Below are 27,770 nucleotides of genomic sequence, written 5' to 3'. Positions count from 1 at the left end.
CGTCTTTCCATGTGCTTATTGGCCATTTTGAATCCCCACTGGGTCCATGGCTACCTACTTTTAAAAGTGAAATTCTCCATGTTAGGAAGCAGGCCCCATGATGCCTTGAGGCAGTGGGTTCTCTGACATCCCAGAGAATAGCTTCATTCTAAGCTCTTTGGTCTTGGTTACTCGGTCAGCTGTGGACTGGTAGTTTCATTGTGGCTCAAGTTTGGAGTCATTGTTACCAGTGTCATCATTGAAGAGAATTAACCTGGGAGCATTTCATGGTGGCTCCAAGCCTAAGTGGTCACGTGATGAGACCAGTGCGGGAGAGTGAGGAGGTGAATGGCCAAGCTCAAGAGGGCGTCCTTTGCCGCTGTGTTCCTCTCCCAGGGCCTGCCTGGTTAGTCGAGATCCGCCGGGACCTCTGCTGTAGAGTAGCCTCCCAAGCATCAGGAGCCCCTGCACTCCCAGGGCATCCGTGCACGCATGGGCTTTGAGCCCCGACCGTCCTTGGAGCCAGGTTGTAGGCGCTGGTGCCAGGGCCGCCCCTTCCTCACCTGCTGCCATCTCTCACTGAGAGCTGGGGTGACCGGGCTCTCCCCCGCTCCTGTCGCAGGCCGGCTTCATCCTTGGATCTGCTCATGGAAGGGGTGTTTGTGCGATTCGGATTCTCTGTCTGTGGTCCAGCCTTGCCTGTCAGTTGTGCTTGGGGGTGAGATTTTCACACAGACAGTTCACTGTTGCTTCTTGAATCCTAGGGGGATCTTTCTCAGTCTGTGGAGTGGCGTGACCCACATTCTCTGCAGGGAGTTCGATAGTAAATATTCTAGAATTTCGCACACCGTAAGGCACTGGTGCAAGCGCTTGGGTTGACTGCTGTGGAAGTAAAGTGGGCCCCGGTGACGCGTGTGAGAGGGGTCGTGAGCATGCCCAGTATGGCTCGCTTTGCACATACAGGCTACGCTGCCTGTCCAGCCCTAGGACTGCAGACTGCCCACCTCGGATGCGGAACTTCCTTCTTGCTGGCTCCCGTGTGACTAACCTCAGTTATTTTAACACAGGCAGACGTCCAGGTCGAGCAAAACCGGCAGCACTTCTACGAACTGTCTCTTGAATATGTGTGTAAGCTCCAGGAAATCCAAGAAAGAAAGAAGTTTGAGTTTGTGGAGCCTGTGAGTATCCTAGCAAGTGGGGTGTGAGCAGGGTTCTGCCTTGTGGTGGAGATACCATGCTGCCTTGTTCTCCCGGGTGCTTCCTGTAAGGCCGCAGGGGGCGGACATGAAGGCAGACCTGGCAACTTGTGATGGGCAGACACATCCTCCCTGGCATGGCAGTGCGGAACAGATGATACGCCCAGTGTTGGTGATCTCAGGGCGCTTCGTGCCATTGTAGCTCCACCCTTTAAAAAATGCCTTGAAGAATTTGTTAGAATGTGAGCGAAAGCAGTAGTGTTTATAGCAGGTAACTTTCCTCAACCTTGTTTCTAAAGCACCTATACCAGTTCAAACTTGGGTATTATTATTACTTTTAAAGTCTTACTGATTTGGAAGGCAGAGTTACGGGGGCTGTGTGTGTGTGTGTGTGTGTGTGTCCCCGTCCCGGGGAGGTATCTTCCATCTGTTGGTTCATTTCCCAAATGGCTGCAACAGCCTGGTCGGGGCCCAGCCCAAGACCTAGAATTGCAGGTGGGTGACAGGGGCTCCAGCCCTTGGGCTGTGTTCCACTACCTTCCCAGGTGCATTAGCACAGGGCTAGATTGGTAGTGGAGCTGCTGAGACTGGAACCGGTGCTCATAGGGGATGCTAGCTTTGTAGGCTGTGGATTAACCCGGCGCCACAGTGCTGCCCCCTGGTATCATTATTTGGAACCTGATTTCTAACAAAACTCAATGGTCAGGATAGTCTGAGAACTACTGTGTGGAACTTTGGAAACAATTTTGTGAGTTACTTTAAGATTTCTTTATACCTTTGTTAGAAACATAGTTTATTTTCTAATAGCTTTAGTTATTTATGTGTGAATATATATATCTTTTGAATAAAAATGTAAAGGTATGTCATACTATGGGTTTTAGCAAAGACAGTCTAGAAGGATGAATTGATTTCAATTTAAATACAGACTTAAAATAGAATCAATTTCAATTTTAATACAGCTTTTATAAACAGGGTTACTGATATAAAGTTCACAAACTATATAGTTTATCAATTGTGGAAATGATTTTGAGAAACAAAAGAATAACCAAGTATGATTAATGAAAAACTGGTGTTCATGGAGCAAGAATCCAGTTGGAGTAGAATTGATCTAAATTAAACAGTAAGAGAAAAATTGAACCACCCTAAAACACACTTTTTACGTAAGCAGATGATGATGGCCTGCGTTTACTGGGCCTTTGAGATGCTCACAGAAAATCATGGTTGAGATCATCCTGTGCTGTGCTCATTCACTTAAGCCACGGGGTAACTCGTGGACGAGGTATCTCATTACCCCAGGTAGCCAGTGATGACACGCGAGAGGGCACGGTTTCAGTGGTTCGTCCAAGTCGCATAGCTGGTCGCCCCTCTGGGAACCGGCCGTCGGAGACTCCAGCCAGCCCTCTCGGCTGCGACTGTGCTGTCTTGCACATTGGGTTGCACGGCCCGTGCCGAAGTTTGTTTGTTTGTTTGTTTATTAATTAATTAATTTTTTGACAGGCAGAGTGGACAGTGAGAGAGAGAGAGAAAGGTCTTCCTTTTGCCGTTGGTTCACCCTCCAATGGCCGCCGCGGCCGGCACACCGCGCTGATCCGAAGGCAGGAGCCAGGTGCTTCTCCTGGTCTCCCATGGGGTGCAGGGCCCAAGCACTTGGGCCATCCTCCACTGCACTCCCTGGCCACAGCAGAGAGCTGGCCTGGAAGAGGGGCAACCGGGACAGAATCCGGCGCCCTGACCTGGACTAGAACCCGGTGTGCCGGCGCCACAAGGCGGAGGATTAGCCTAGTGAGCCACGGTGCCGGCCTGTGTTGAAGTTTTAATTGCAGATGATTTCGGGGCTCTCTTGACTAACAGGGACACAGGATGACTTAGAATTCCGTTTTTCTTAGCACATGCTGTAGAAATTATCTCATGGCTCTGATACTTAAGAGAATAACAGGATTCTTCACTTTCTGTGAAGACCAGTTAACAACACTCATTTAGACTGATGTGGATACTTGTGACTTCAGGGAAGTAGCAGTGAGACGAAGGGGGGATGCTTGGAGGTTGGTAGGATTCTTTATTCTTCCCTGAGTGCTTTTTAATTTTTTTTTTTGTGCTAATGTTTTTCTTTTCTTCTTGGTCTTAGATGCTGTCATTTTTTCAGGGAATGTTTACTTTCTATCATCAGGGCCATGAACTTGCCAAAGACTTCAATCACTACAAAATGGAACTACAGATCAACATTCAGAACGTAAGGAGATGAAAGCTGTTTGGTATATATATAAAAAAGATGTTTGAAATGTGTGTTTTTTTCTTTATATGAAGTATATGTACAAAGACTTAAACCAGGCTGATATCTTAGTACTGAGAAGCTAAGAGTGTGGTGCCACCTTCTGGCCAATCCTGGTAACAGCATCTCAGGTAGCGGAGGCTGAGGAAATTGTGCCACCTGGCGGTTCTTCCTGCGCCTCCCGGCACCATTGCAAGGATGAGCTTTGTCTTGTTAACTGTCAGCTGTGGGTGCAACAGACAGGAGCCAGCCTCTTGGGATTGAGGCACTTAAATTGCGATGAGTTACATTTCTTTTCTATGAACTGGGAGTTTTAATCCCAGATAAGCTTAATGGTTCAAGTGAAATTTCTCCCCTACAGGGTAGGCATTGGAAAACGGGCGCCTTCTGTGAGGCTTGGATAAAGAGATTTTGGGAGAACTTCGGTCACTCAGCAGGGTGCTGTATGTGCTTTGGTTCCTGTGGGGAGGTTTTTCCTCTCCACACTGTAGTCGATGGAGAAGCACTCGGGGTGTGTTTATAGTGAGTCGAGGCGTTGCTAGAAATCCGGCATGAAGGGTGTGCCGCAGAGCCGCAGCGCCCCTCAGACACACGAGTGCCGGGGGAGGGGGCGTGGTCTCTGTGGTGGACGCCGGTCTGCATTTTCATTTCTGGCAGACTTGGAAGATGAGGATGGCTGCCTTTTTCTTTTCTTTTCTTTTTTTTTTTTTTTAAGATTTATTTTTTTAATTTGAGAAGTAGAGAGTTAGAGACAGAGGGAGAGAGAGGTCTTCCATCCACTTGTTCACTTCCCAATTGGCCGCAACGGCCGGCCAGAGCTGGGCCAATCTGAAGCCAGGAGCTTCTTCTGGGTCTCCCACGTGGGTGCAAGGGCCCAAGGACTTGGGCCATCTTCTACTGCTTTCCCAGGCCACAGCAGAGAGCTGGATTGGATGTGGAGCAGCTGGGACTCAAACCAGCGCCCATTTGGGATGGTGGCACTGCAGGCTGCTACTTTGCCAGCTATGCCACAGTGCTGGCCCTGGGTGATTGCCTCTTGTGTAGGTTTTGTTTCCAAGGTGTTTTTTTTTTCTTTTTTGTGTCACTTACCTAGGAATGTGGCAGGTGAAATATCTAATATCTTTTCTTTGTAATTCCCGTGTCGGTTCATGTCTGTGAACTGGACATTGAGCGGGGCTAATGGGAATAGAGTCCTTGAGTAACTGATTTTTCTGCCCCCGTGTCCCAAGATCTGCAGAAAAAGCTATAACGTGTGGTACAGCGCAGCTGTAAGAAGGAAAGCTCGGTGTGGCTGTGCGGGTTACTCCCAGTGAGCGCTAGCTTGTCCTGAGGGTGGGTTAGCTTCATGATGTCATCCTCCAGAATACTCCTGTTGGCAGCGGCATGCAGTGTTAGAAAAAGAACATTTGAGGGGCTGGTGCTATGGCTCAGCAGGTTAATGCCCTGGCCTGAAGTGCCGGCATCCCATATGGGCGCCGAATCAAGACCCGACTGCTCTACTTCCAGTCCAGCTCTCTGCTATGGCCTGGGATAGCAATAGAAGATGGCCCAAGTCCTTGGGCCCCTGCACCCACGTGGGAGCCCCGGAAGAAGCTCCTGGTTCCTGGTTTAGGATTGGCGCAGCTCTGGCCATTGCAGCCATCTGGGGAGTGAACCATCGGATGGGAGAACTCTCTCTCTGTCTCTACCTCTCTCTGTGTAACTCTGAGTTTCAAATAAATAAATAATAAATCTTTTTTTTTAAAAGAACATTTGATAATTAAGATTGTGATCTCAACTTTTTTCTTTTTAAAGATCTATTTATTTATTTATTTGAAAGGGAAAGTTACAGAGAGGCAGAGGCAAAGGGAGGGAGGGAGAGAGGGAGGGAGGAAGGAAGAGAGAGAGACAGGGAGAAAGAGAGAGAAGGGTCTTCTGTCCACTGATTCACTCCCCAGATGGCTGCAATAGCCAAGGCTGTGCTGATCCGAAGCCAGGAACCAGGAGCTTCTTCTGGGTCTCCCATGTGGGTGCAGGGGCCCAAGGACATGGGCCAACTTCCACTGCTTTTCCAGGCCACAACAGAGAGCTGGATTGGAGTGGAGCAGCCAGGACTCGAACTGGCGCCCATATGGGATGCCGGCACTGCAGGCAGCGGCCCTGTGGTCTTTGTTTTTAATCCCTCACTGATTGACCATATAACTTTTGGAAATCCATTGTCTCTGTCTGGCTCTCATTATCAAGAACATGGCTGGTCTGGATGAGAACCTGCAGGCAGAATAGGATGTGAAAGGATTTAAGGGGCCAGCCCTGTGGCGTAGCAGGTAAAGCCACCAGCTGTGACGCAAGCATCCCATGTGGGCACTGGTTCATGTCCCAGCTGCTCCACTTCCAGTCCAGCTCCCTGCTGATGGTCGGGGAAAAGAAGATGACCCGAGTGTTTGGCACCAGCCACCCCACCTGGGACACCCATATGAAGCTCCTGGCTTCAGCCTGGCTCAGCCCTGGCCGTTGTGACCAGCGAATGGAAGATATCTCTCGGTCTCTGTCTCCATTTCTTTCTAACTCTGACCTTCAAATAAACATGTAAGTCCTTAAGACAGTTGGCAGAAAATGAATTAAAAGATAAGTTTATTTTTGTGCAGAAACATTTTGAAATCTATGTATATGAGGGGTTCTTCAGAAAGTGTATGAAAAACATGTATGAAGAAAAAGTGCATAGATCTCAGAATTCTTTTGCACCAAAATAAGCTTACCTTTAATAATTTTATTTTAAAGGTCATTTGAAAGGCAGAATTAGAGAGTGAGTGAGCAAGGGAGCTTCCATTCACTGGTTCACTTCTGAAATGACCACAAGTGTCGGGACTGGACCAGGCAAAATCCAGGAGTCTGGAATGCCATCTGGGTCTCCCACATGGGTGCAGGGGCCCAAGCACTTGGGCCATCTTCTGCTGCCTTCCCCGGTCCATTAGCAGGGAGCTGGATCAGAAGTGGAGCAGCTGGGACTTGAACCATAAGGGATGCCAGCATCGCAGGGGGCAGCTTTGCCCACCGTGCCACAATGCTGGCTGCAAACTTAACTATTAATACTATTTTCCATAAACTTTTTGAAGCACTCATTTTTGTAATCTGTGGGATTGATGTGAAATGAAACTATTGGGCCCTTGTGAAAAAAATGCCTGAAAGTTTCAGGATGGAGACAGCCGAGCACGAAGCCCAGCAGGAGACCTGCTGAGTGCCGGACCCTGTGTGAGCACACGGGCGCACGCTGGGCCTCCCAGCTCCGTCGCAGGCCCTGTGGGAAGGTCTCCTGGGCCTCAGCGGCACCGTGCCTGCTCAGCTTGCTGCTGCCTGCTGAGGGGAGACCGCTCTCCGGCTCACACCATCCCGGAATCGTTTGAGAGATGCAGTTTGTAGATGGCAGTGGCTGATTCTCCGGCCATGCGAGACCTGAAGATGGGCTGTCATTTGGAGCACTTCTCAAAATGACCGGGTTGTTTTCCGTAACCTAGTAGGAAGTTCCTGGCCGACATCCGTCTCCTGTTGAGACGTGGGCAAATGCCAGTTCACCGACAGAGCCCTTCCTCTGCAGCCTCTGGAACTGGAGAGTTGTCGCCTGCACCCTCACCCTCTTGTCTGATTTTATTCTGCTCTCTCCCGGGCTGCAGGTGCAGCACCCTCAGGTCGGGGCTGCTCTCCCTTTTCCCCTCATCTTCAGCGCTGAGAACCCGATGCAGGGCTCCTCTTTGCTTTTAGCGACTCTTGCTCCTGCAGACTGCACCACGCCTTGGAAGCTCCTATCGTTCATTCCTCCTCATCTGTGGGAGCTCAGTGATGCTGTAATTTACTTATTTCTTGGTCATTCATCTCCTTCCCTGATGATGTCAGCTTTTAGTATAATGAGGGGAGAATGTCAGGTACAAACAACGACATATTGCTGGGAAAAAACACCCCTGTTACGTGCTGTTTTATTCTGTGGCTGTTTATGTAGAGCGTTATAATTTTATTCAACTTTTTACTATTTTATTATGGCAAAAAATTAAACAGCACACCTATTTTCTGATTAGAAAAGGTACGGGTTATTTGAAGGCAAAACAAAAAAAACTGACTTTTTCTCCATCTGGTTGTGCCTCTTCTGCTGTAAGATGGCTGGGCTGTGTCTGAGAGGTTCGTCCTCATCCATTTTCTATAATCCAGAGTAATGAATGGAGAGCAAGAAAGCAGCGAGATGGCTTTTAGAAAATAGATTTTCCAGAAGAATGGAAATTTTATCAGAATTAAAGGATATTTTAAAAAACTCACTTTGAGCTTTTGTGATCCCTTCCCCCAGAAGACGGTGGGGAAAGAGAGACCAGGATTCTTCCTGACAGGAAGTAGAATAACAGATTCTCTGATTCACACAAGAGTCCTTAGAAGAATGGCTTAGCAGTGCTTAAGAAGGTGGGCAAATATTCTCCCCTCTGTTAGGAAATTATTATTACAGCTTTTCAATGGCTTAATTGTAACAAAACAATAATAAAATGCCACCTAAATTTATTTTTGTTGCAGGCTGGGTATTGCCTTATGTGCTTTACATGGATTATATACATTTGTTCTTTATAAAAGTTCTATGATGGAGAGCTGGATTGGGGGTGGGGCGGCTGGGACTTGAGCTGGTGCCCTGTGGGATGCCGGCACTGCAGGTGGCGGCTTTGCCCGCTGTGCAACAGCGTCAGCCCCGAGGAGGAGCATTTTGTGAATTTATTTATTTGAGAGATGTAAAGAGAGAGCTCCCATCTGCTCATTCACTCCCCAAATGCCCAGAGCAGCTCCTGGCTGGGGCCAAAATTGGGAACTCAGTCCAGGCCTCCATGTGGGTGACAGGTCCCAGTTGGTTGGGCCATCACTGCTGCCTCCTGGGGTTGTCTTTGGTAGGGGGCTGAAGTCAGGAGCCAGAGTCGGGATCAAACTGAGATACTCTGGGGTGGAGTGTGGGTGTCTCAAGCACTATGGTAAACACCTCCTCCCAGGATGAGTAACTTCTAGTGTTCTACAGCACACTAGGATAGATAACTGTGGTTGACAACGCTGAAGTGGCTATTTCAAAATTAGTAGTGGAGAAGATTTTGAATGTCCCTAACACAAAGAAATGACAAATATCTGAGGTGATGGATATGCCAGTTACCCTGATCTGATCATCACACATTGTATACATACAAGTATTGAAACGCCACATAGTACCCAATAAACATTTAACTACTCTGTCTATAAAAAATAAAAATTACATTTAAAATATAAAATAGATTTTATATCTAAAAAAATGTTCTACGATGTAGATTTTTGTCTTAAAGATTTATCTATTTATTGGAAAGGCAGAGTTAGAGAGAGAGAGAGAGATCTTCCATCTGCTGGTTCATTCCCCAAAGATGGGCTGCAGCCAGGAGCCCAGAACTCCATCTAGATCTCCCACATGCGTGCTGAGGCCCAAGCACTTGGGTCGTCCTCTGCTGCTTTCCCAGGAGCATTAGCAGGGAGCTGGATTGGACTGGCAGTGGAGCAGCTGGGCCCTAAACTGGTACTCTTATGGGATATTGGTGTTGCAGGTGGTGGCTTAACCCGCTGCACCACAATGTAAACTTTGTACTTTATTCCTGTTTCACAGGTGAGGAAAACTAGGCAGAGAGGAAAAATCACTTCCTTCAGTCCTTCTGCCCTCAGGGCAGGACCAGCACTGGGACTTGGGCAGACTCACTTGAGGGTCCCACTGGTTGGCTTGAGATTCAGTGCTGGGTGGCAGGTTGGTCTCCTCTGACGTGCCTGGGGTTGGTATACCCAGGCTGTAGGAGCAACCTCAGGAGGCTGTCTGTTTTCCCTGCACCTTATCCCGTGTCATCTGGGTGTCCCGTTACTTGCAGGAGCTCCGATTTAGTCACTGATGGTTCCCCTCTGCTCACTTCCTCCTCTCACTGATTCTAACCTTCGTCCCTCTTTTCCCAGCCCCATGAGGGTGTCCTGCAGGTGTTTAGAGGTGATTAGCGTTTCTCCTGGGGTCTGCCCGGCACTGCTCCTGTGTGCCCTGTCTGCATGGGGCATTAAACGGGGATAGCATTAATTGGAATGAGGGTGGTGTTGGTCTGTGGGCTCCAATCCACCTGCTGCATCTGTTTCCAAAGTTCCTAAAGCAGGGTTGTGGTGGCCGCCTTTAGCCCCACCAGTGAGGTCATGGGCAAAGTGGCAGTGTCTTGTGAATTGCCCTTTGCCTCTATCGGGAAGCTTTGCTTCTGAGTGAAGTTTAGTGAAATGCTTCCTCCTTCCTCTCCTCTCCTATTCCCCAGATACACTCAAATGTATCTGCCCGCAAATGGAGTCTACCTGCCCTGCAGTGTGTTGATAGAATTGCACATTTAGCTTATAAAGCTTAACTGAGGACTGGTTTGTGTTTCCTAAAGCATGTAGGGAAGGGATGGAGAGCAAGGTACGCTGGCATTTGGCTGGCACTGCTTGGTGCCAGACAGAGACCTCCCTCATAAGTTGTAGGAATCTGAGCCCTAGAAAGTGTTTTGCCAAGGGCTTCTCACCACCTCAGCACTCTGGTATCACCCTATTGCAACATTGTAGTCAAACCTTTTCATCTTTGGAGGGCAGCTTCATAGGTTCCTGAAATTTACAATTGGGTACCCCTGGGGTCTAGGTGTTCTTTGGATTTGTGTTCAGAATTTTCTTTCCTTCGTTCGTTTATTAGTTAGACAGAGACAGAGAGAAAGGTTTTTCTTCTCCCCTCCCCTAAATGGCCGCCATGGCCGGTGCGCTGCACCAGTCCGGAGCCAGGTGCTTCCTCCTGGTCTCCCATGCGGGTGCAGGGCCCAAGCATTTGGGCCATCCTCTGCTGCCTTCCCGGGCCACAGCAGAGAACTGGACTGGAAGAGGAGCAACCAGGACAGAATCTGGCACCCCGACCGGGACTACAACCCGGAGTACCGGCGCCGCAGGTGGAGGAGTAGCCTAGTGAGCTGTGGCGCTGGCCCAGAATTTTCAAGAATGAAATTTTCACACCCTAGGTATGATATAAAAAAGGGGGGGGGGAGGGGAGGGTGTTGCAGTGGGTTAAGCCATCTGCAGTGTTGGCATCCCGCATCAGAGAGCTGCTTAGAGTCCAGGCTGCTCTGCTTCCGGCCCAGCTCCCTGCTAGTGCAACAAATGATGGTGCCAGTACCTGGGCCCCTGCCACTCACATGGGAGACCTGGACGGAGCTCTGGGCTTAGCCTAGCCTCGGCCATTGCGGTCATTCAGGGAATGAACCAATAGCTGGAACATCTCCATGTGTCTGTCACTCTGCCTTTCAAATAAAATAAATGAAGAAGTCTTGAACAGTTGAGCCTTTGGCTCCATTCCTACTTCAGGCACACAAGTGTGTGTGGAAGGAGGGCAGTGCAGCCAAGGAAACACTGCTTGGCCGGGATGCGGCAGGGCGGGCCGGGCGAGGGGTGCAGTGGTGGCCGGCTGGGTGGGCAGCTGTGGCATCTGGGAGAGTGGTTACATTGAGCAGAGGTGGTTAAATGTGCACAAGAGCAGATGGAGTAAAGATACCAGGAGCCGGGTTTCTCACTACTGGAGGAGAGGTTGACACATGAGGAAAGGCGTAGGCTAGAAGGAACCCTGAAATATTCGAGGGGAATTGGGATTACTGGTATGAGAATCAAGGGCTTTGCACACGAGGGTCAGGAGGTGGGGACGCACGCGTGTGTGCATTTTCCAAGTCTGCTTGCCCAGAAGACTTAGAAGCAGCGGCATCGCCCTAGCTGTGCACATGCCGTGCCCCCTCCGCCTAGAGGAGTGAGGACTCAGGAGATGTGGCTGACTGGCCTAGGACCTGGACAGGGAAAGTAGAAGATGAACTTGGGGTCCCTTATTGGGCCATTAATAAGGGCTTGCTCAAAAAGTCGAGGGACTATGTCCAAAGACGTTAAGAGCCAGCTTGAAGAGAATCATGTGGGACAAATCCAGGGCAGTTTGAGTATTAGCATAAATGAGTACTGGCTGTAGCTCATTGGGTTAGATGAGGCGTGCCTGTGATGGCGTCTCTACATACGTGGCATGCACCTGCCTCTGTGCGTGTGTGTCTACGTATAGATTCTATACATGGGAAGAAGAGGGGTGGGGAGGGGTCTCGGGTGAGGAAGGAGGAGCATCAAATCACTGAAATCAGTGTAAAGATGGGGTGCCGGAGCCCTGGAGGCGGCGTGGGAGGTGGGAAGGAGTAGGAAGTTCCTCCTAACAGATGAATTCTGCCCTTGGTGTAGCCTTGCGCTTCCTTCAAATACACAGACAGCAGCTTCTTTGGCTCTCAGCTTGTGTTTAAACCTCTGCAGATGGATTTTCCCTTTTACAATCTACATTTATCAGACTCTTCAGCCCCTAGGGGGGAAAAATAGACCACGCTGCCGTTTTTCTGCTCTTAGAACCCTTGCTCACCCTTCTTGTTGGAGGGAGGAGGGAGGACAGATTTCAATAGTAATTTTCTATCTCGGCTCCTGCACGGTTGCGCATCAGCAGTTTTGCGGTATTAACACAATTATTTCTGAGTGTGGAGGGGAGAAACGTCCAGAAGCTCAGCAGTGCTGACTCGGCACGTTAGCCGTGGTGACTTTTTTGTCCCTTCACCTCGTGGCTGCCGTAGCCGCGTGGCGGCTTGACAGAGTGGCAGACCAAGCCTCCTGGGTTTTGGGAATGGCAGTTTGTCCCTTCAGATATCAAAGATAGTATCTGTAGGTGAGATTTTTTTTTTTTCCCTCCTTACTTTTTCAGGGAGGAGATAGGTGCTACTGCCGTAACTTGTTAGTGTGCAAAGGAGAGTGGATCTTTTTAAATTTTTTCTTTCAGATTGTGTGATTAGGCAGAATTGCTAGGATAGTGGCATGGACATGAGTTACTCTGGTTGTCGCTGACCCTACCCCCCAACCCCCAGAAAATAAGAATTTCCAGGAAGATAATTTAGTAACTTTTTTTCTTAATCTCTCAGATTTAATAATAGTATGAGACCTGCAGGCAGGAATTTTTATGTTAACTAGTTGAATTATTTGTGGTATCAGAAAGATTTCGAAGTACAAATCTTCTGTTAGCGTTTCTTGTTCTGTTGGCTATTTTACTACTACTTGGTTTTGTCCTTGATCATGAATCTGCATAAGGAGACACCCTGACAAGAACCCAGGATGTTGTGAGAATCTTAACTGAAAGAAGAGTTGCAAGTTTGATTATAGTTACCCAGAGACCTTGAAACGTGAGTGGAAAGACATATATGAAAACGGAACATTCATACGTGTTTCTGCATTTCAGACCCGGAATCGATTTGAAGGAACAAGGTCGGAAGTGGAGGAGCTGATGAACAAAATCAGACAGAATCCCAAAGACCACAAACGAGCAAGTCAGTTTACAGCGGAAGGCTACCTGTATGTACAGGAGAAAAGTGAGTTCCTGCTGTTCTTGATTTCTAAGCACATGAACAGAACATTTCGATTAACAGTACTTGTATCTGTTTAAGGGTGTCCAGTGCCACTTTTCGATACCTGTGTGTAGCGTGTACTGATCAGATCGGGGTGATTGACGTTTCTCCCGCCTTGTCATTCTTTGTGACTGGAGCATGACAGCTCCTTTCTTCTCTTTGCTCAGAAAATGCAAGTTTTTGTGACCTGTGTCACATGAAGGACTTCTTCCTTCTGGGTAATTTGGCATCAGCCTCCCTCTCTCCTCCCCTACCCATCCACCCCCAGCCTCTGGCAGTTACCTTCTCCTCAGATTGACCTTTAAGCTTTATTTATTTATTTGATAGAGTTACAGAGAGAGAGAGACAGGGAGGTCCTCCATCTGCTGTTCACTCCTCAAATGGCTGCCATGGCCGGAACTGGGCCTATCAGAAGCCAAGAGCTGGGAGCCTCTTCCAGGTCTCCTAAGGGGCTACAGGAGTCCAAGCAGTTGGGCCATAGCAGAGCTGGATTGGAAGAGGAGCAGCTGGGACTTGAACTGGCACCCATAGGGGATTCTCAAGCCACAGGTGGAGGCTTAGCTCAATATGCCACTGCACTGGCCCCCAGATTGGCCTTTATTTTTTCTTTTTAAACATTGTGCATATGAAGGCGAATGTGATATTTGCCCTTCTGTATCTGGCTTATTTCACTTAACATATTGTCTTCCTTTTCCACCCATTTTGCTGTGGATGATACAGTTGGGTCTTTTTATGGCTGAATATTATTCCACTGTGTATGTGTATGCATACCTCATTTTCCTTATTCCTCTGTTGATGGACACCTTAACTGATCCCACATCTTGGCTTTTGTGAACAGTGCTGCACTAAACATGGTGGAGCAGATCTCTCTCTGTTGTGCTCACCCTCTTTTAAAGATTTATTTATTTGAAAGGCAGAGAGAGAGAGGGGAAGAGGGAGAGATCTTTTATCCTTTGATTCACTTCCCAAATAGCTATATGCCTGGGCCTGGGCCAGGCTGAAGCCAGGGGCCAAGGACTCCCATCTGCCTCTCCCACATAGGTGGCAGGGGCCATCCTCTGCTGCCTTGTGCAGGCACATTAGCAGGGAGCTGGATCGCAAGTGGAGTGGCCAAGACTGGAAGCAGTGCTCAAATACGGGATGCTGGCATTGCATGCAGCAGCTTAGCCACTGTGCCGTGATGCCCACCCCTCAGATAGCCCTGACATACAGTGATACCACATCTTTTGGGCATATACCCAGTAGTGGGATGGCTGGATCATATGGCATTTCTATTTCTAGTTGTTGAAGGAGTCTCCATACTGTTTGCCACAGTAGCTGTCCAAATTTATGTTGCCACCCACGGTGTATGAGTTCCTCTTTCCCAGCGTCCTTGCTAGCTTCTGTTACTTTTTGCCTTTTTGCCTCCTCTGACTGCAATTACTGTGATGTGCGGGGAGGTGATTGCTAACTCTCTGCATGCCCGTTGCTAGCCCTGAAAGGGGTGTTTTGCACGTAGGGGAGAAGGCATTCCTGAGTTGCAGAGGGCTCTGTGAGATGAGAGCCAGTTGCTGTGCCCTGCCCTGTCATGTCCTGCTTGGGAGTGCTGCGAATGTGGAGCTGTTCTTGGTGGTGCTCCTCCCCTCCCCCCGGCTCCCCAGCACCTTGGTCTGCACGTTCGTACCTCGGGGCACCTGCCTCCATGCACGCCAGGCTGAGAGTTTGTTCTGATTGTAAACTGATCAGGAGGATTGCAGATGGCTGTGACAGTCTCCCTGCGTGGCACGCTGGCTCATTTCACAGCTGCCGTCCAAGTGGCCTTGCAGAGCACCGGGTGTCCCTGTTGTGAGAACTGAGGACCCATTCTCCTCAAATGTCTAGTGCAAGAGCCCAGCTCTTCAGGTCGACTTGGTTGGCAGCGGGACCTAGCTGCCAGTTGGCAGAAAGGGCGAGAATGGGCAGTGCCTGTCTTTCCGTTTTCCTCCCTTTCACTTTGCTTGAGTAGCTTTGCTGCTTTCCTTGCATTTGTTCAGTGTGGCTGATGGACAGGACGGTCAGGCTGAGCAGTTCAGCGGTAGAGGGAACCCCAGGACCAGTTCCACGGTGTCTGTGCCTGGCAGTTGCAGTTACTGTTTCTGCTTGATCTGCAAGGTCGGAGTCTTCCCTCCTCCTACAGAACCGTCACTTTCATGGCAGAACTCTGAATTGTCTTCACACTTTATGTTCTTACTCCCAGTTTTGAAAATCGAATGTCAAAGAACTGCATTAAAATTCAGCGTAGAGTCATCAGAATGTTGGCATTCTTTGCATTATGTACCCATGTGAAAATCACAGGAGACCTTAATTTTGAGATTTATAACTGAAAAAAGAAGTTTTTATTTATTTAAAAGGCAGTGAGACAGACCAGAGAGAGGGAGAGACAGAGACAGACTTCATCCTCTGGCTCAGTTCCCAAATGACTGCAACAGCCAGGGCTGGGCTGGGCTGAGACTGGAAGCAGGGCATTCAATCTGGGAAGCAGGGAATTCAATTCTGTGTGGGTGGCAGGGACCCAAGTCCTTGAGCCCTCACCTGCTGCCTCCCAGGGTGTGCATTAGCAGGAAGCTGGAGTTGGAAGCAGACCTGGAACTTGAACCCAGGCACTCCAATGTGGGCTGCGGGTGTCTCAATCCATTTCTTAATTGCCGCATCAAATGCCCACTCCTATAACTCTTACTTAGTAACTTACTGGCTTTAAGAGAAATTGGGCTGAAACCAGACTTGGGGGGGAAGGCAGCCAAAACAATGGTGGCAAAATTCTTCTCTCATTTACTGGATGCCAGGCCTTGTGGTAAACTCTGTATATAACTTGTCTCATGTTAATTCCTAAAACAACCCTATGAAGTGTAAGGAGGTATTATTCTCCATTTATCAATGATGAAATGGGGCTGTCAGGGTTAAATGCTGTTCCCTAAATCAACAAAACAACTAAGTGCAGAATTGTGTGTCTGAGACTGCAGTCTAGACCGCAGTCTGGACCGCACAACTCTGCTGTGAGTTGCCTGGGGCTTGGACAGGAGTGAAGGGGCATCTTTAGCCTCTCAGAGCCACGGAAGTAAGAGCAGGTGCATATAAGGAGCAGATGGGAGCTTAATTAGTGGGAAGACCTTGATCTTTGGGGCCACAGATATGATCTAAGGCTTTGGCTTTGCTATGTCTCAGGCGTTTGCTTTAAACTTCAGTTTCTTTACATTAAAAAGACATTAGCATCCCCTTGTCAAGGTCTTTCTCATTGTAGCATTTGGGTTAACTATATGGTAGTTTGTGAACATGGAACAAGCACTCGTTATTTATAACACACATCACAGCAGTTCCCAAATTCTGGCCTTTGGACTAATGGTGGTCTGAGGTGAAATTTCTTGTGGTTGAGTAACCCCTCGCATCTCCTGCCCACTACCAACATACAATAATGAGTTTTTCCTAAAGCTAAATGCTTCCTTTTTAAATGCATTCTTTTCTTCCCCATGGAGTTTGTCCTTTTTGACTTCTTGGGCATAGAAGTTTTTATGTGTATGAAACCAGGGTGAGCACAGAGGCTCATTGCTTTTTTTAAGTTAATGAAGCCTGGAGAAAGGAAAACTTGTTAAACTGTGTTGAGCCTGGCGTGGGCTTCCCCGCTGGTGCTGGGCGCCCCTGACTTAGGTGACTGTCCTTCCAAAGCCTGAATGGTGGTGAAGCTGACTTGGCAAAGTGAAGTGGGGATTCTGAGAAAGTTCTGGTGCCTGCATGGGCAGCTCACCACTGCTGAGCCCTGCGTTTTGTTTCCTCACACTTCATGGCTCAGCTGTCATCGGTGAGGGTAGGTACTTACTGGGCTTACATCGAGCCCTGGGGGGGTGGGGGGGGGATTTCTAGACCGGGTGCTTTTTCTCAGCACTGGGATTCTACAGTAGCATCATTGTGAGTGGCCAGAATTGAATCGTGAATCATCACAGAGGTTGAATGGAACTGTTGAAACCCTCGTGAGCTCTTAACACCTAGAAGCAAACAAGAACTCAAGCATATGCTTTAAAGATTTTCAGGTGGGAGATAACTTTTTCTACGAAGGGAAGAATGCATGTTTCATCCCTGCTGCATTGCTGCGATCCCGTAGAGTGGGGTCTCTGTGGGCTTTCTCACATCCTCTGGTGCTTCCCTCTAGCAGAGCCAGCGGTGCTGCTGGTTTGTTTATGGAGCTGTGTTGGTTGCTGCTTAGTGGGCTTCTCCTCCTTAGTGATGTGTTGGCGGCTCTGAATATCTGCTTGCTTATGAGGAAGGATACCAAGGTCTGTTTTTTTGTTGAAGGGCCTGCTCCATTTGGTTCCAGTTGGGTCAAACACTACTGCATGTATCGGAAAGCTGCCAGGAAATTCAACATGATCCCATTTGAGCACAGATCTGGGGGGAAACTTGTGAGTATTTGCTTTTCTGCTTTATCTTCTATGTGAGGGGCAGTGTATGAAGGCGTTGTTGGTGTGGGTTATACAGGCCGTGAAACTGTGTTTCATGTGTAAAATTATTAAAAAACACTATATAAAATTACCTTTGGGCTATGTGTATTTAGTGTTTACGAAATATAAATGAATTTAGACTTGAGTTTCATCCCCAAGATATGCACATACAAGTAGTTCAAAAATCTGAAAATATCCAAATTGTTAAACACTTCTGATCCCAAGCATATTGGATAAAGGATACTCCAGCTGTATTTTAAAGGTTTATATTTACAATGATAGATAAATTTTTTGGATTAAAATCTGTTTCCTTTTGTTTCTCAATAACATAGGCCAGAAAACAGAATAATTCCTGTGTTTTATGAATTTTGTGCATGGATCTTCACAGTTGAATTTTTTGGAAGAGGATAGTAAAATCCTTTTTGTCGGTGTTAGTGGAGTATAACACCTACAATAAGCTTTTTTGACTTAGGCTCAGTATTTCCACAGAATAAGTTGTACATGTATGGGCTTTAAAATTTTACAGTTATCAATAATGACTTCTATTGTTGATCAGTTAGATTTACAAAGTTATTACTTACATAGTGCCCATTAACTTTATCATTTCTTCCAGAGACATAAACAGCAAAGCAAAGTAAGAAAAGAAGAGGAAGACCTTAGGCATTTGCTTTGTAGGAGACATGATCTGCATATATGTTTTAAACAGATGATCGGGAGAAAAAAGTCCTGCATACTAGTATTGAAAATAGTTTGCAACATTTTTTTTTAATGGAAACTTTGTTTACAGTGACTAATATATGGAGACCTCAGCATTTAGCCTTTTTTTTTTTTTTAAAGATTTTATTTATTTATTTATTTGAAAGTTGGAGTTACATAGAGGAAGAGGCAGAGGGAGCAAGAGAGGTCTTCCTTTTGCTGGTTCATTCTCCAAATGACCAGGAGCTTCATCCAGATCTCCATGTGGGTACAGGGGCCCAAGCACTTGGGCCATCTTCTGCTGCTTTCCCAAGTGCATTAGCAAGGAGCTGGATGGGGAGTGGAACAGCTGGGTCTCAAACCGGCACCCATACGGGATGCTGGCATGCCAGGCGGCAGCTTTACCTACTGCACCACAGCGCTGGCCCCTGTAACACTTTTTAAGAAAGCAGATTAATTCTTCATTTTATGTGTGGATTGATATTGCTTTGCTGTTAATTCTGTGTCAGTGAGTGGAGAGTTTTTTGTAGGTGAACACAGAATTAACTTCACTTCTGTTTACATATGATAGTACTTCAGAAAGTTCATGTATGATGCAACTAAAATACAACTTTATTTTGATGCAGAAACTTTTGGAAATCCATGTGTGTAAGGGATCTTCAAAGAGCTCATGTATTATATTGAGGCAAACAATTAATATCATACTGAGTGGGGAAAGTTGAAGCTCCTCCTCTCTACGATCCAGATATAAAATAAGGATGCCCAGTTTCACTGCTTTTCTTCAACATAGTGCTGGAAGTCCAAGCCAGAGATGGGAAAAAAAAAAAAAAAAAGAATTAAATGGGATCCATTGGAGAGCAGGAAGTCAGGTTGTCATTGTGGGCAGATGACATGATATATGTAGAAGATTCCCAAAGACTCTCCAACAAACTATTAGAGCTAATAAGTGAATTCAGAAAAATTCTAAGTTACATAGCCAATATATGAAACTTGGTTGTTACCCTCCAGTACTGAATTATCTGAAAAATGAAGAAAGCAATATTTCAGTAGCTACAAAGAAAATTACGTAGGAATAAATTTAGCCAAAGAGGTGAAAGAGCTCTGCAAGAAAAACTCTAAAACATTGATGAAAGAAATTGAAGAGGACATGAAGAAGTGGAAAGGCATCCCATGTTCATGGATTAGAGGGATCATTATTGCTAGAAAGCTCATGCTGTCCAAAGCAATTTACAGATTCAGTGCAGTTACTATCAAAATGCCAGTAATAGTTCACAAATCTAGAAAAAACTACTAAAATTTGTGTGAAACCACAAAGACCCTGAATAGTCAAAAAAATCTTGAGGAAAAAGAACAAAGCAGGAGCAGGAGGCGTTATACTACAGAATTTTAGAATACATTCTTTTTTTTTTTTAATTTTTATTTAAGTTATACAAGTTTCATGTATTTCATATGTACAGATTTAGGAGCAGAGTGACACTCCCCCACCCTCCAACTCCTGCTCACACTCCAACCCTTCTTCTTCTCCCTCTCCTATTCCCATTCTTAATTTTTACAAAGATTTACTTTCAGTAAACTTTCTACTCATGAGGTTAACCCTATACTAAGTAAAGAGTCAACAAATAGTATGAAGAATAAAACACCATTCCTCAACAGAAGGGACAGGGCTCTAAACACTCATTGAATCTCAGAATGTCCATTTCACTTCAATACATTGCATTTTAGGTACTCTGTTAGTTATCCCAGATCAGGGAAAGCATTTGACACAGCATTTCTCATCATAAAGACAGACATAAAAGCCAGTGGAATGCAGTAAAAACCCTAGAAGTAAACTCACCTATGACCAGTTGACCTCTTTTGGAATTACTGAGAACGCACATTGGGAAAAGGGCAGTCTTTGCACTAAATGGTGCTGGGAAAACTAGGCAGCCACTTCCAGAAGAATAAAGCTGGGTTCTGTCTCTTACCATGAACAAAAAACCACTCAAAATGAATATGGGACCTAACTGTAAGACAAAAAGTGGGTGGATGACGTTTGATGCGTGGACTGTTTAAGACCTGTGAAATCATTTGGTCTGGTCCTGCCAAGGCAACCTTCGCAATAATTCAATAATAATTCAATCTATAGCAAGCTAGTTTTTTCATTTTTAAAGATTTATTTATTTATTTTAAATGCAGAGTTACAGAGAGCCAGAGCCAGAGAGAGAGAGAGAGAAGTAGATCTTCTATCTGCTTGTTACTCCCCAGGTGGCTGCAATGGCTGGAGCTGGGCCAGTCCGAAGCCAGGAGCTTTTTCCGGGTCTCCCACAGGAGTGCAGGGGCCCAAGGACTTGGGCCATCTTCCACTGCTTTCCCGGCCATAGTAGAGAGCTGGATAGGAAGTGGAGTAGCCAGGACTTGAACCAATGCCCACATGGGATGCCAGCACTGCAGGCGGTGGCTTTACCCACTCTTCCATAGCACCTGCCCTATGCTAGTTCTGAAGTTGATAATTTCATATGGCCTGTGAATGATGTTATAAATATCCAGATAGCCTCTGGCAGAATAAAAGTTCTCCACCCCTGATTTCAAACTACTAGAAGAAAACATAGGGGAGATAGATGCTTCAAAACATTAGAATGGACACAGATTTTGATTTTCTTCCTCCTTTTTTGGATCAAACCCCAAAGCACAAAAAAGCAAAAGTAAAATATATACAAATGGAATTTTATCAAACTTAGGAGCTCTTACATAAAACAAGGAAACAGTCAACATAGTGAAGAGACAAAATACAGAATGGCAGGAAACATTTTCATGTTATAATCTGACAAGGAGTTAACATCCAGATTATATAAGGAACTCAATAGCAGTAAAACAAATATGCCCTTAAAAATTTGCCAGTAGAATTAAGCAGACATTTCTCAAAAGAAGACATACAAATGACCAACAGATATGTGAAAAAATACTCAGCATCACTAATCACCAGGGAAGTGCAGATCTAAAAACTGTGAGGAGATGGAACTCCACTCTGCTTAGAATGGCTAGTCTCAAAACAGACACACTGACCAGTGCTGGTGAGGACATAGTGAAGATGAAACCCTTGCAGACTGTTGGTGGGAATGTAAATTAAGCACAGCCATTGTAGAAAACGCATGAGGTTTCTCAAGAAACTAAAAACAGAACCACCATGTGATTTAGCAGTCCCACTACTGGGTGTATGTGCAAGGGAGATGGAATCACTCTGTTGAATGGATATTGACACTCGCATGTGTGTTGTAGAACTGCTCACACACAACAGCCAGAAATGAAAGCTATCTAGGCTGATGAATGGATATAGAACGTGGTACATGGACACCGTGGAACACTACTCAGTCATAAAAAAGGGTAAAATCTTGTCATTTGTAGCAATTCGGATGGTTCTGGGGGTCATTGTGTTAAGGGAAGTAAACCAACCACAGAAACACAAGCACTTCAATCTCACTCATAAGTGAGAGCTAACAAATGCTGACCACAAAGAATAAAGTAGTGGTTATAAGAGGCTGGGGAGAGTAAGAGGAAGGGAGGAATGGGGAGAAGGTGAGTAGTGGGTACTAAGTTACAATTAGATGGGGTGAGAAGGTGTGGTGTTCTGTTGCATACTAGAATTACTGTTGATAAAGATAATATACTGTGTATTTCACAAAAAAGGAGAAGAAAAGATTTTGGATGTTTTCACTATAAAGAAAAAAAAATTAATAAACATCTTTTAAAAAAAGGTGTTCAGTATTTGAGAAGATAGATATGTTTACAGTGATGGGACATCACACAATGAATCCATGTGTAGGAACATCACATGGTGGCACATAGATGATTTTTATGTGTCAGGTAAACAAAATGAAACAGTGCTTATTGTGAAAAAACTATGCATGAGTTTCAGGATTGTTTTGCACCATGATAAACTATTTTAATTCTGTTTTTCCTCAAATACTTTGAAGTAAACTCACACTTCTTCCTGAAAAATATTGAAAGCTACATTTTGTGAAAGCACGTTTATGTGATAATGAAGTAGCAGGCAAATGAGATCATCAGAGAAGGGCGGGAGGGTTGGGACACCACTCCTGGTGGCTGATGGGCTTACACCTGAGCATGAGGCTGGTTTGGGTTTTCCATCAGTGCTGATCCAAGGCCTAGGGCATTTCTGCTTGGTGATTCATATTTTAACCGTCAAATGATTAACTGTGGTATTTTGAATAATATATATATTTGAATGTTAGTTTAATATTGTTTGGAGAGCCTTGTATTCCAGGCAATGTAAAATGTTCTAGAAATGTGTAGTGAGACTTCTTGTATTTCTCTTTACTGAGCACTGTCTTCCTGCACTTTCTCTGTCTCCTGCCCTGTATTTAGTGCTCTTAGAGAGGATGGTGGCCCAGGGTAGCATGCTACCATATTTACAGAAATAAGTCAAGAAAAATTCAGGTGATTCACTTAGGGAACAGAGTTGGGTGCTTCTGCTGTTAGACCATCCCTGTCCCAGAGCTACATCCCTCAGTGTACTTGTAGGCTGATCTCTATGGAATTGTCAGTTTGATGGTCCCAGATGGCCAGATAGTGGCCATAACTTGTATAATAATGCAATAGGAAGCCAAAATAATTTTCATTCTTGGAGTCGGATGAGAGAATAACAAATATTTTAGCTACTGGTGCCGCTTTTGTTCATATGCTTTTTTTAAATGAGCATTTCTGAGGTCTGGCTTCATATTCCTATGATCAGAGCAAGATCTTGAAAACCTTAAGAACAGGAAGATGACAACAAAAAGTGGTTAAGATTTTAGGTTTTAAATAGTTTCAAAGAGAATGGGGTAAAGGGAAAGTATTTAACATCTTGAACTTTGGAGTCCCCATTCTCCAAGGAGGTTGGGTCGGTGTGTACATGCCTACTCTGTAGGTTCTGAGAGCATCTGCAATGCTTATTTGCAGGGTGATGGAGAGGTCTTCTTTTTGAAAGAGTGTACCAAGAGGCATACCGACTCCATTGACAGACGGTTTTGTTTTGACATAGAAGCTGCTGACCGGTAAGTTACTGGAATGAATGGACATCATGAAAGAGTCATTTCTAGAAATGATTTTTAAGTAAAAATAGAGATTGGTTGCACCTGTGATTTCCATGGCTTGGAAGAATGTTATTTTGTTGTATTTCTATGCTGTGCATTCATTCTAAGATGTTTCATACTGGTTGCCATGTTTGGCTGTGGAGTGATAAATAGATTCGTCTTGGCTGAAGTTTGAAGTCATTCTAACCAGTGTGAACACTTAAAAGAATAACCTTGGAGTGTTTGTTGATCCAAGCTTGATATGTTGTGCAAATGGAACACTGAGAGTGAGGAAGGGAATGGCAATGGCAAAGCACATAGGGTTAGTGGTAGCTGCTAAGGCATAAGAGTGTATTCATTTTCATGTGGAAGTCTTCAGTGCATATACTGAAGGCATGGAGAATCCTTGGCAAATTCTGCCTGTTTAATCAAAGACCCGGTACTCTTATTGTGTGATTTCCAGTTGCTTAGTTCTTTGTGTCTGAGAGGAGGAAACAAAAGAAGAAAGAAGTTCATCGTCTTGGCAGTTGTCTGGCATCAGTTTCTACATCTTTCAGCAACACGAAGGAGAATCACAGAGCTCGGAGGACATGTCCTTTTTAATCACTCGTGGCACAGTGCTTCCCAGCCAGGTCTGGATTGACAGCAGAGGATTTTAGATAAGGCTGTTCATGTCTGCATAGTAAAAACTTACGAGATACAAAAACAAAAAAGTTCAGGCCCAGATCAGAATTCAGGGATAAAAAATGATTACTGTTATTGCTTTCCCTTACGATATGGCTGAGTGTATGGGGTACTGTGGGAGGGAAGATCATGCTTTACTTCCCAGTGAATGAACAGAAGGCCAGGTACACCAGCGTGCCCTCGAGCATCATGAGAAAATGATGTAGCTCTGAAAGGGAGAGTGAAATAATCATTTTCTCAAAGCATGTGAAAAAGTGATGGAGAATGTCAACACCAAAGAGGTTACATTTCAAGCCTGTAAGAATTTGTTCAGAAACTTTAAGAGGTCCAGCATGTCTATCAACCAGTGACTGGATAAAGAAATTGTGTTGTATGTATGTGTGTCTGTGTGTATAACTATGGAATACTACTCAGCTGTAAAAGAGGAATGGAATCCTGTCTTTTGCAACAAAATGGATGCAACTGGAAACTTGGTGAAATAATCCAGTCCCAAAAAGACTAATACCATATGTTTTCCCTGGTCTGTGGTAACTAATAGAGTACCAAAAATATAATGTATAGAAGTGAAATGGACATTTTGAGAATCGATGATTGATTACAGCCCTTGTCTCTACTATTGAGGAACAGTGTCTTTTCCTTCATACTATTTGTTGAACTCTTTACTTGCTGTAGGGTTATTGTATGAGGATAAAGTAACCTGAAAGTAGATCATTGTCAAATTAAGAGAGGGAAAATGAAAGAAAGGAGGAGAAAGCCTGGGAGTGTGGATGGGAGGTGTTACTATGTTCCTAAACCTGTATATATAACATACATGAAATTTGTTTACCTTAAATAAAAGGTTTAGCACATGTAACTTGTGCATGTACACAGGTGCACGCCCCTGCAGCAGCATTTATCGAGTCCTTTCTAAGCACCAGTCTGTTTTCACTGATTGTACATTTTGTCTCCTTAATCCTCACCACACCTGTATCAGGTGGAGATTATCCTTTCCATTTATGATCAAGAAGTGAGACATTCTACTGCTTGTATGTGATGGAGCTGAGATTTGAACCCTTGCCTCCTGCCTCTGGATTCCAAGCTCTTGGCCATTGTGCCATGGCCTTGGGGTCTTTGATGAGGATGTTTTCTAAATAAGTGACAGGAGTGGGTCAGCACAGTTGCTTACTAAGAAATGCGGTAAATGAGGTTGATTTTGATTTGTTTGCGAAGAAAGGTGCTGCTAGTACTTCCACATAGTTTTCATGCAATTGGTATTATTTCTGCCTAATCCCATATTAGCTCTGAGACCTTGATTATGCCAGATCTTTTCATTAAATGAGTTTCTTGCTATGATTGTAACCCTTTTCTGCCCCTCACAAATATTGATGAGGGATTTCTATGGAGTTATTATTTATTTATTTATTTATTGACAGGCAGAGTGGACAGTGAGAGAGAGAGACAGAGAGAAAGGTCTTCCTTTGCCGTTGGTTCACCCTCCAATGGCCGCCGTGGCTGGCGCACTGCCGCTGGCGCACGGCGCTGATCCGAAGGCAGGAGCCAGGTGCTTCTCCTGGTCTCCTATGGGGTGCAGGGCCGAAGCACTTGGGCCATCCTCCACTGCACTCCCTGGCCACAGCAGAGAGCTGGCCTGGAAGAGTGGCAACCGGGACAGAATCTGGTGCCCCAACCGGGACCAGAACCTGGTGTGCCGGCGCTGCAAGGTGGAGGATTAGCCTATTGAGCCACGGCACCAGCCCCATGGAGTTATTTTTATACATAAAAGATAATACTTCATAAGGAGACTCTTAGAACTGTAGAAGAATGCATTTTGTCATTAAATTACAAAAATTTATTTGAAAGGAAGCGATACAGACAGAGATCTTCCATCTACTGTTTGATTCTTGGGTGCTCACAACAGCCAGGCTGGGCCAGGCTGAAGCCGGGAGGGTGGACCACGGGCCTTCCTTGTGCATAGCAGGGACTCAAGTACTTGAGCCATCACCTGCTGCCTCCCAGAGAATGCGTTAGTGGGAAACAAATCAGAAGTAGAGCTGGGACTTGAACCCAGGCACTGTAATAGGGGATGTGGGTCTCGAGCAGTGCTTAATCACTGCACCTACATCTGCCCTTGGGGAGGAATTGAGAGGTGATCCGTTCTAGAGGTTTTTAGAGTACTTTATCGTGAGACGTTTCTTTCTGGTGAGATCTTATAGCTCTTTATATATCAGAAAGAGGAAGAAAAAGAGTTCCCTTACTCAGGACAGGGAAAGGGCCTGGGTCCCTACCCTTTCAGTTTCCATTTTTCTTGCAGAAATGACCAATTTACTTCTATTCCGACTCAGAACTTCTTTGTAGGACTTTGTGACAGGGTATCTAATGTAGTCTTCATGGTTGAAGGAATGCAGGCAGACAACCCAACAGCTCGATTGATAACTCAGGAGTTATCTGGAATTAGCTAGAATTCTCATATTCTAGGTGGGATGAATGGCATATGTGGAGGCCTAGGGACTGGAGAGGGCATGACCTTGAGCTCCTCAGAGACCTAGCATCATGGAGCAAAGACCTAGGGAGAGTGGGCGAGGAGATTTGAGATGGGAGCAAGGTCCTGAACTTGAGGTTTTCAAGTATAATCTGTTAAATGGCTTTTGTGCAGGGCCATGAATGTGTTTTTCAAAGCTCACTCTAGCAGAGTATACAAAGATTTGGAAGTGGTCAGAGTGGCTAAGAGTAAGTAGTTTCATGGAAGATATGGGGGCTGTGGATCTTTGTGAGAGCAGTGGAAATGGAGCTAGGGGGTTAGTGGGAAGGAGATTTTTAGAGAGAAACTTGATGTTGTAGGGTAGCATGAGGGGGATTCTGAGTTGAGCGACTACATGGTGCCCTTCACTAAGATGAGAGAGTAGGAGGAATGGGGTGTGTGTGAGGGTGGATGATGAACTCATACTTGGTCATGTTGGGTTGGACAGCCTCGGGTCCTTGGAAGGAGAAACCCAGCAGGAATTTGGTCCCCGGGCTTGGCAGCTGCCTCAGTGTTGGACTTGTCTTTCCCCTTCTGCCTCATGAAACTTGCCCATCCCTCGACTTCTGTGTCTGAACCGTTGAGGTTCTCCTCAGATCTCTTGGTCCTCCCCATTCCAGCAGCTGTTCTGTAAGCCTTGTCGTTTCTGTAGCTGTCTTTTCTCTTTGCCCGTCCGTGCGCATGGTTTCTGCATCAGTGTGTCTCTCTCTACTCTGTTTTTCTTACCCTTTTCTGCATTTTGGAGCTGCTTTTGCAGTCTCGAGCTTCTTGGGTAGGATACCTGCAATTCTAGTCTTCGTGCCATTCTTGCTCTTTGGAGTATTGCATTACACGATCCTTTTAGCCCTTCGCTTCTTAACTCCTCGCTATCCCCTCCTTCAGTCATGTTGGTTTTTCCCGTACCCCAGCTGTTCCTCTGCTCATTCCTTGACCTTGTCATGACAGGGAAGTACAATCCGTTTGTAATCTCAATTGCAAGACTTTGTTTCTGACACCATCTTTATCCTTCCATGCTCACTATTTTTTTTCTAGTAAGGACTCTTAGCTTCTCCAGTGAGGACCCATGATCCGTGGAGCCTGTGGTCTCTCGGCCCCTTGTGCTCGATCTTCCCTCCATAACTAGTCCCCGTCTCATGCACAGTCATTTTAGTTGCTCGATTTTTAATTCCCTCAACTCCTTTGCTCTTTGCCTTCTTGATTATACTTGCTGTGCAGTTGGCTTCCGTTCTGCCTTCTGTCTTCCTCAAGATAGAGGCTGTGCCGTCCTCACTGGGATCACTTCACATTCAGGACCGTGACCCTCCAGTAGGCAGTTAATCCTAACCATGAATCAGTCTGTGTTTCCTTCGTTCATTCTCTCAGTTGATGAATGATTTTATATTTTCCTCTCCCTTCTGGCTTCTGATCCTGGTCTGCTTCCTAATGACTTTACCTGTCCTCTGCGGGTGTGAAAGTAGAAGCAGTAACAGGAGCTCTTCCGCTGCCACACAGACCC

The 27,770-nt window shown here is 45.8% G+C and overlaps 1 protein-coding gene across 7 annotated transcripts in view; it reads left to right on the top strand.

The window, feature by feature from the left end:
* The window catches only part of ARHGAP10 (Rho GTPase activating protein 10), a 346,158-nt gene that overhangs the window by 140,935 nt on the left and 177,453 nt on the right, over positions 1-27,770 (top strand). For 6 of the 7 annotated variants that reach the window (XM_070047465.2, XM_070047462.2, XM_070047464.2 and 3 more), the window contains 5 exons: positions 1,047-1,157; positions 3,301-3,405; positions 12,737-12,866; positions 17,205-17,311; positions 22,982-23,076. In XM_070047465.2, coding sequence (XP_069903566.1) covers positions 1,047-1,157; positions 3,301-3,405; positions 12,737-12,866; positions 17,205-17,311; positions 22,982-23,076 — 548 coding nt within the window. The remainder of the gene's footprint in view (positions 1-1,046; positions 1,158-3,300; positions 3,406-12,736; positions 12,867-17,204; positions 17,312-22,981; positions 23,077-27,770) is intronic. The other variant, XM_070047463.2, reaches the window with a different exon arrangement.

Source organism: Oryctolagus cuniculus, chromosome 8, assembly GCF_051225735.1.
Source record: "Oryctolagus cuniculus isolate XC-2025 breed Fujian yellow rabbit chromosome 8, ASM5122573v1, whole genome shotgun sequence".
In the NCBI taxonomy this organism is placed as follows: domain Eukaryota; kingdom Metazoa; phylum Chordata; class Mammalia; order Lagomorpha; family Leporidae; genus Oryctolagus; species Oryctolagus cuniculus.
The sequence above is the reverse complement of the archived record's forward strand: the minus strand, read 5'-3'. Positions and strand labels throughout refer to the sequence as shown.